Here is a 9,403-nt window from a genome sequence, read left to right as displayed (position 1 = left end):
TGGGCTCAGTCAGCAGAGAGAGTGGTCTGAAACCCTGCAGTACGTCATGGTGAGAAATGATCAGAGCCTTAACCCAGGGTAGATGGACCCAAATCTTCAGTCACCCCTTCTTGATCCTCTGGGAGAGGGACCCCCTCATTTTCTTCACTCAAGTGTCAGGTGTGTGTGGTCTTGTTCTGAGAGTTTGACCTCAGGGCAGCAGAAGGTAGTGAGGGGCCAAGCCCTGGCAGGGGAAAGGTTTGGATCCTACATGTGCAAGGAGGAACCTCCCACCCACAACAGAGGGGACCTCACAGAGTCCTGCCGCCCCTCCTGTCAGCATTGGTTGTCCAGGACTCTGATTGCCATGTTCTTCCTGAGATGCACCGTTTTTCCCTACAGCAGAGCCCCCGGATAGAAGGAGGTGAAGGCCTTGGTTTATGCTACATATTCTCAGGTCACAGAGCAGCAGGAGGCCAGGAAGTGCTAGGAATTAAGGTGAGGTTCCGACCATGAATATGTCCCCATGGCCTCCCCACCACTGTCAGAGGGGACCCCACATTGCCTGACACCTCCACATCGCACTGTCAGCTACAGAACCCTGTGCTGTGCCTTCTATACCCTGAGCAGTCATGTCACTTCCTTCTTCAGGCTCTTAGTGGGCAGGCTGATCAGGAGTGAGCCCTGTGAGGCCCATGTACACCCCTAAAGGGGAGAGCTGGACGTCACCTTTGTCAGAGCCGCCTAGGTTGTGTTTCTCAGCTCATGCCTCTCATACTCCCCTTCCCCCCGGCCCGTGGGTCCTCCTAGCCCATCTTCTGCCCACACTCGGTCACTGTTCGAGCACGACTCATCATGCCTGGTCATCATATGAGTGAGCCGTGGAAGCCTGAGGAAGACCATGAGGACCCAATGGAGATCCCTGACATGTTGGTAGAGGAACTGTTCTGGGCTATGCAGGAGGAGGAGGAGGAGAATGAGGAGGAGGCCCTGTCTCTCTACTCCTCTCGGGCCTCCTCCCCCTCAGTCCTGTTTATAGACAGCCTAGAGGAGGTGTCTGCTGCTGAGACACCAAGTCCTCCCCAGAGTCTTCAGGGTGCCTCCCCCCATGCCATGGAAGCCTTTCCATGGAGACACGCTGAAGATGAGAGCTCCAGAAGCCAAGATGAGGAGGGTCCAAACACTGAGGGAGGCCCTGATGAAGATGCCGATTCCTTGCTCCACAAAGCACTGCATTTGAAGATGATAGAAATGGTGGAGTTTCTACTCCTTAAGTATCGTGCAAAGGAGCCGACCACAAAGGCAGAAATGCTGAGTAGTGTCATCAAAGAGCACCAGGACCACTTTCCTGAGCTCTTCAGTGCAGCCACTGAATGCATCCAGTTGGGTTTTGGTATTGTTGTGGAAGAAATGGACCCCAGTACTCACACCTATGTCCTGGCCACTGCCTTGGGGCTCAGCTATGATGGGATGATGAGCGATGGGCACAGATATCCCAGCACAGGCCTCCTGGTCACAGTTCTGTGGGTGATCGCCTCAGAGGGTGATTGTGCCCCTGAGGAAAAAGTGTGGGAAGCACTGAATGTTGTAGGGGTGTATGATGGGAAGGAGCATTGGCTCTATGGGGAGCCCAGGGAGCTCATCACCAAAATTTGGGTCCAGGAACAGTACCTGCTGTACCGCCAGGTGCCAAATAGTGATCCTGCATGCTATGAGTTCCTGTGGGGTCCCCGAGCACATGCAGAGACTACCATGTTGAAAACCCTCCAGTTTGTGCTCGGGGTTAATGACAGGGATCCCTATTCCCTTTCATCACTGCTTGAAGGGCCTGAGTACAATGACAACCACTATGCCTGAGCCAGAGTTGAATCCAGGCACTTTTCAGGCCCATGAGCATTAACTTCTTTTGCTGGGCATAAAGTGCATCGAATTTTCAACTCTATGTTTTAGAAGAAACTAATATTAAGGCCCAGGGAAAGGTTTGGGCTCCTATTATGATTGAGAAATTTATGATTTATTATTTTGCGATTTTTTTTATTTTTTTTTATATATTTTATTGATTTCTTACAGAAAGGAAGGGAGAGGGATAGAGAGCCAGAAACATCCATGAGAGAGAAACATGGATCAGATGCCTCCTGCACGCCCCCCACTGGGGGCGTGCCCGCAACCAAGGTACATGCTCTTGACTGGAATCGAACCCGGGACCCTTGAGTCCGCAGGCCAAAGCTTTATCCACTGAGCTAAACCGGTTCTGGCTATTTTGCGATTTTTAAGGAAATTTTAGAATGTCCCTTTTCATAGAAGGTTTCATATACTTTTAGCATGTAAGTTTGTAAATGACATTGATCACATTATATATTTCTACATGTCCAGCTCAAGAGTAAGAGATTTGCTACTGTATAACAAAAATTGGGACACGTCCCATCCTAGTTTGTGATCCCAAAATAGATAACATGGCATTATAAAAGGATTTCCTTGGAAATGTGTCAGAACTCGGCAGTACAATCAATGGAGTTAATAAATAGAAAAATAATAGCAAAAGGTTGTTAATTTTTGATTCTTATCTCTTCTCGTCTGTTTTTGCATGAAACAACTTATCTAAGGATCCTTGGTTCCGGCAAGAAATTGGAGGGATTTCATCTGCATAAAGACGACCCCTGCTCAGTGGTTCATTTAATCCCCAGACATTCACTGAGCCTATGTCCTCTGGAAGATCCTGTGTTAGTAGTGGGGACACCAACATAAGCAGGGCACACCCACCCACAGAATGATAGTGTAGGAGCTGAAGTCATATAAGGAAGGGGTTAGGTGTCCCCTAAATCTTACAAACAAGTAACAGAACAGGTGAGGTGGTGGGCTCCAGGGAACAGCACTCAATTTTGAATGGCCTTCATTTTTACCACAGCGTAGTTGCAACAGCATGGTGGAACTGGAGAGCATTATGCTAAGCGAAATAAGCCAGTCAGAGAAAGATAAATATCACATGATCTCACTCATATATGGAATAAAATGAACAACAAATGGATGAACAAAAACATGCAAATACAGAGAAGCATCGATAAGACCATCAAACCTCAGAGGGAAGGTAGGGGAGGGTGGAGGTAAGGGGGAGAGATCAACCACAGGACTTGAATGCAAGCATATAGGCCTAACCAATGGACACAGACGCCAGGGGGGTGAGGGTATGAGTGGGGAGGTGGAGGAGGGCAATGGGGAGATAAGGACACATATGTAATACATTAATTAAATATGATGTGCATGGCCTGAGCCAGGGTATTTGGGAAACTGAGTCCCTCTGCTGGGGTTGGTTTTAAAGAAGCTGGGGTTGGTAGTAGCACATTGTGTGTCTTGGGTGTGAGAGGGAAGTGTGAAGTGGAAAATTGTCCTGACCTGTTCCTTTGGGATCATGGATAAACCAGAGGGAAATCTCCACCTGGTTAGGAAGGGTGGTTTCCTGCACACAGTCTCAGTGTCATTGGACAGTATGAGCACTAGGCGTGTTATACCCATCATCTGCACAGATTTCTACAGAAATACAGTTACTGAGCCATGAGAAACATGATGGCCTGGGAGCGCCATAGCCCACAGCCTAATTGGGATTGAATGTTAATGATCTTGAGTGTGATCTGGCCAATCATTATCCAGGGGTAGATTTTGGGTGGGGGTGAAATGAATGAAAGCATTTGGATGACAGAGCAGCTTGGACAGAGGGAAAGAGTTCTAACTAGATTCTCTTTCTGGCATCTTTGTGTGTGTCCAGCTGGGAAGGCTCCCCACACCTGAATGTCAGCATACATCCATGAATTGGGTATCCTCTTTGGCCGATTGGGTGTTCTATGCCCTACTGAACTGCACATTCTCTAATATGACCTTAATAACAAACAAGTAATCACAGTGCCAGAGGCGAGAGTGGAAGTATCTGGGATAAAAACGATATTAGAAATAACTGCCATTCATTACAGATTCAGTCTCCACCAGGCAATGTGCGCGGTGGTTTACAAACACTCCACACATCCCTTCAGTCCTATAAGACAGGGCTTATCAGACCAACTTACTTCACAGAGGAAGAACCTGATGCCCGTTGGGCCAGCTAATTTTCCCAGGAACACATGGCTAGTAAGTGGCATCGTGGAGTCTTGACCCCTTGCCTGAATTCATCAGGAGTCCATGATATTTCCTGCCTTTCTAGCCCATGGCCCACCTTCTGCCTCACAATTAATCTGTCCTCTAAGTATGAATGAACTCTTTCAGATGACAATTAGGAGAACCCTGGGGCCCAGGCAAGAGCAGGCCTAAGGAAGAAAGGTGACAGTGAGAATAAAGCATAATTTGGGGATTTTCTGAGGTTTATTGATATCTCAGTCTTCCCGGGGCCAGGATTTCTGCCCAGACCCAGCATTTTCCCTCATCCCAGCATTTTCCCTCATCCCAGCATTTTCCCTCATGACACCACCCTTCCCCTGGTCTTCCCTTGGGTAGCTCCTGTCCATCCATGGATCATGATCTGCTGACTTGCTCATCAGTGCAGCCTCCTTTTAAGGCTGCACAGAATCTCCTGCCCTCAACCTATCCCACAGGCTCCCTACTCCCTTCAGAATTACCCTGCTCTCCCATAGCTCACCCTCCATCCCATCTGAGAGCAATAGCCCCTTATTTATGTTCTATTAAGAGATAACGGTAAATAGCAATATCCTTTTAAAAAGTTTTTATTTTATTGCTGACACTATTACAGTTATCCCCATTTTCCCTTCTTTTGGCCCTGTTCACATAGCACCTGACTTCCCTGCACCCTCTGGCCCTCACCACATTGTCATCTGTGTTCATGGATGTTCTTTGGCTAATCCCTTCAGTTAGTTTCATCCAATCCCTCTCTCCCCCATCCCCTCTGACCGCTGTCAGTCTGTTCCATGTCTTCATGCCTGTGTTTCTATTTTGTTCGACACATAATATTCACTAGATTCTACATAAAGTGAGGTCATATAGTTTTTCTCTTTCTCTGACTGGCTTATTTCACTGAGTATAATAATCTCCAGATCCATACATGCTGTCTCAAAAGTTAAGAATTCCTTCTCTTTCCTGCCGGGTAGTATTCCACTATGTAAACATACCATTTTTTTTATTATTCACCCTTCTATTGATGGGCATCTGCACTGTTTTCAGCTCTTGGCTATCCTACATAATAAAAGCCTAATATGCAATTTGACTGAATGGTGGAACAACCAGTCACTATGACGTGCACTGACCACCAGGGGATAGACACTCAATGCAGGAACTGACCCCCTGGTTGTCAGTGCTCTCCCACAGGGGGAGCTCGGTTCAGCCACAAGCCGGGCTCACAGCTGGCGAGTGCATCAGTGGTGGCAGGAACCTCTCCCGCCTCCATGGAGGCACGAAAGAGCAGCGATCAGGTGGGTGGTAAGGAGTGAGGGGTCCCGGACTGCAAGAGGGTGCAGGCCTGGCTGAGGTCCGCCCCCTATGGGGAACGAGTTTTGTGCACTGGGCCTCTAGTTGTAAATAATGCTCTTTGAACATAGGGCTGCATATATTCTTTGTGATCCGTGCTTCAGCCTTCTTAAGATATATTCCTAGAAGTGGGACCACTCTGTCAAATGGCAGCTTTATGTTTAATTACTTTAGGAAACTCCACACTGTCTTCCATAGTGGTTGCACCTGTCTGCATTTCCACTAATAGTATACAAGGGTTCCTTTTTCTCCACAGCCTCACTAGCACTTGTTGTTTGTTGATTTATTGATGGTAGCCATTCTGGTAGGTGTGAGGTGGTACCTCACTGTCATTTTAATTTGCATATCTCTCATGATGGGTGAAATTGAGCATTTTTTTCTTGTCTCATCCATTTGTATGTCCTCTTTGGAGAATATCTACTCAGGTCCTCTGCCCACTTTTAAATTGCATTGTTTGTGTTCCTTTGCTTGTGCTGTATGAGTACTTTATATATTTTGGAGATCCACCCCTTATCAGCTGTATCATTGGCAAATATGTTCTCCCGTGCAGAGGCTTCCCTTTTCATGTTGTTGCCGGTACCCTTTGTTGTGCAGAAGCTTTTTAGTTTGATGTAGTCCCATTTGTTTATATTTTCCTTTATTTCCCTTGCCCTGAGTGACATATCAGCAAAAAATATTGCTATGTGTGATGTCTGAGATTTTACTGCCTATGTATTCTTCCAGGACTTTTATGGTTTCATGACTTACATTTAAGTCTTTTATTCATTTTGAATGTATTCTTCTGAATGGTATAAGTGGGTGGTTTTATTTCATTGTTTCACATGTACCCATCCAAGTTTCCCAACACCATTTACTATTGAAGAGACTGTCTTTACCTCATTGTATGCTGTTGTCTCCTTTGTCAAATATCGGTTCACAATGTAGGTGTGGGTTGATTTTTGGGCTCTCTGCTCTGGTCCATTGATCCATATGCCTGCTCTTATGTCATTACCAGTTGTTTTGATTACAATGGCCTTATAGCATAGCTTGATATTAGGTATTGGGATTCCTCTAGCTTTGTTCTCCTTTCTCAAAGGGTCCTGAACATGTTGCCTAATAGAGACTGTCTGACTGGTGGCCACGGTACCAATGGTTGAATTTCTGGGACCCAGCAGGCTTAATTGAGGAAGGCCAGTTTCATAATGGCTTTCTTCAACTCCACAGAAGTCAGCAAAGTGGGTATTTCATCTTCTAAGGAAAAGATGAGCCTGATGTTCTAGATTCTTCACCACAGAGGAAATTCAGTTGCTCTTGCTTCAAAGAACATTAGCTAATGGTCCTACAGAAGCCTTGGGATGCAAGGGTGCCTTGATCATAACAAATACACACCCTTTCTCCACCAAATTCCAGATTGTGGTTTCCAAAGCCCTCTCTCCAATTTCCCTCCCATAAAATGGACAAGTCCCTTCAAATAAGTAATCGGTAGAGGCATGAGCTAGCAAAGTGCACAAGGAAATCTTTTCAGCCTTCAAATAAGTCATTTAAGAAACAGTGTTTGGTAGGCAACTAAAGGGAGCTGGCTGCTTTTCCAGAGACACTAGGAGCCCCTCATCCCCACCCTGAACCCACCAACTCCTATCCTCTAGGGCAGTGGTTCTCAATCTTCCTAATGCCGTGACCCTTCAATACAGTTCCTCAGGTTGTGGTGACCCCCAACCATAAAATTATTTTCATTGCTACTTCATAACTATTATTTTGCTACTGTTATGAATCGTAATGTAAATATCTGATATGCAGGATGTATTTTCGTTGTTATAAATTGAACATGATTAAAGTGTAGTGATTAATCACAAAAACAATATGCAATTATATATGTGTTTTCCGATGGTCTTAGGCGATCCCTGTGAAAGGGTCATTTGACCCCCAATGGGTCGCAACCCACAGGTTGAGAACTGTTGCTCTAGGGCATATCCTCCAAGAATATACTGACTTTGTGCATGAATGCTCTGTAATCCTGTTTCGAGTCACAAAGTCCATGGACTGAGCCTGAATCTAGACCAGCCGTGGGCAAACTACGGCCCACGGGCCAGATCCGGCCCCTTTGAAATGAATAAAACTAAAAACAAAAAAGACAATACCCTTTTATGTAATGAGGTTTACTTTGAATTTATATTAGTTCACACAAACACTCCATCCATGCTTTTGTTCTGGCCCTCCGGTCCAGTTTAAGAACCCATTTTTTCCCTCGAATCAAAAAGTTTGCCCACCCCTGACCCAGGGGCTCCATTAAGGATACAGTCCTTAGGCTGAGGGGCACTTTGGGGGATTCTGTTCCCAAATGCCTTTGCACTCCACTTTTAGAAAGAGAGGATTGACTGGCAGAGAGCACAAATTACACCACTTAGTGCAAGACATGGGACCAGGACTCATGGGACAAGGACACAGACTCACTACCAAGGAAAATTACAACATGTTTAGGTAGCCGTGACTGAATGAAGCAGATATGAAAATAATCATAACTATGTACTTGAACATAGATGAGATTCTGGGTGTGGGATGTGACAAAAGTCAAATTCATGTCACCTTCACCACAGAGGATAGGATAATACAGTGGTTTTTGTGATCCATGTTCTCTATCTGTTTGAGGTGGTCTAACTACCAACTTTGGTCTTAATACACTAAAAAGGGAGATAGAAGGGTACCGTGGGAAGGTGACACTGCTTGTGCCCCCACCTATACAGGAACACAACCCTACTCTAGGGACAACTTGACCCGGGGTAATAAAGCAGGACTCTTAGTTTGGGCTCATCTGAGCAGTACCCAGCACCCAGCAAGAGTAGCTGGAAGAGACCAAAGAAGCATGCTTGTGGAGGGTGCATTGGACAGGGGGGCTACCTGCTGAGATGGGGCCAAACACCATTTTCTGGGAGGTACAGTCCCCCAGGGGCCCATCTGACCCAGGAATTCTTGGTGGTAGCCAAGCTAGGACTAACCAAGGCCTTGACTTTGAGCTATTGAAGAGGCCATCAATAGGCCTCCCCCTCTCTAGGGATGAAAGTAAAGATAGGCTCATGACCTCTCAACACATCCAGTGAACTATCAACAAGAAACAATCTCCCTGGCAGCAGATGAGAGTTCTTTCTGGAAACCTGAACCAAATTTTTCTGTACTTTTTGGAAAGAGAGAACCTGGGGGCCCTATGCACATCCACTTCCCCACACTTATCCAGGGCCCACACTCCAGAGCAGCTGTGAGCCACCTTTGTGAAATCACATGACTTAAGCATCTGGTTGCCCCATGGCTGAGACTCTAGAACAGCCATGGGCAAACTATGGCCAGCGGGCCGGATCCGGCCCCTTTGAAATGAATAAAACTAAATAAAAAAAAAAAAGACCGCCCCCTTTTATGTAATGATGCTTACTTTGAATTTATATTAGTTCACACAAACACTCCATCCATGCTTTTGTTCCGGCCCTCTGGTCCAGTTTAAGAACCCATTTTGGCCCTCGAGTCAAAAAGTTTGCCCACCCCTGCTCTAGAATTTGAGGGCAGTATATATTGGGCATCCTTGCTGTGACCCCCCCAGCTCAGGGATAGGATTAGAGTAGTCAATGCTTTTTAATGTAGAGCATCCCCAAGTCAAGTCCGAGTACCCATGAGATGCACAGAGCCAAGCTGGTCCTATCACAGGTGTTGGAGAGACACAGGTACCAAGCAGGGTGCCAAGACAACCCATAACCAGAGGACCCAAGCCAACATGCTGCCAAATTGGAAGGAAAAAATGACCTTCTGGGACTGTCCTTCCCAGGAAAGCTTTGGGGGATAGTGGGGGATGATGCCTCCATGTCTGTGCACTGGAATGATGCTGGAGACACCAGGATAATTGAGAAAGATCTTTTCCAATGTGAGGTTCTTTGCCGAAGGGGAAGGAGCAAATCTTTGAATCTGACAGCCTGAAGACTTTCATCCATCCGCTTGCTGA

At 46.3% G+C, this 9,403-nt stretch overlaps 1 protein-coding gene across 1 annotated transcript; it reads left to right on the top strand.

Annotated features, from left to right (window-relative positions):
- Positions 1-834: 834 nt before the first annotated feature.
- LOC132224807 (melanoma-associated antigen 4-like) lies at positions 835-1,836 on the top strand. The gene has a single exon (XM_059679909.1). It carries the CDS (start codon positions 835-837, stop codon positions 1,834-1,836), a length of 1,002 nt encoding a protein of 333 aa, XP_059535892.1.
- The last annotated feature ends 7,567 nt before the right edge of the window (positions 1,837-9,403 follow it).

Source organism: Myotis daubentonii, chromosome X (genome assembly GCF_963259705.1).
Source record: "Myotis daubentonii chromosome X, mMyoDau2.1, whole genome shotgun sequence".
In the NCBI taxonomy this organism is placed as follows: Eukaryota; Metazoa; Chordata; class Mammalia; order Chiroptera; family Vespertilionidae; genus Myotis; species Myotis daubentonii.
The sequence above is the reverse complement of the archived record's forward strand: the minus strand, read 5'-3'. Positions and strand labels throughout refer to the sequence as shown.

What these genes read in the sequence shown, in the direction of transcription:
- LOC132224807 (XM_059679909.1), top strand. Translation starts at nt 835, where the DNA reads ATGCCTGGTCATCATATGAGTGAGCCGTGGAAGCCTGAGGAAGACCAT.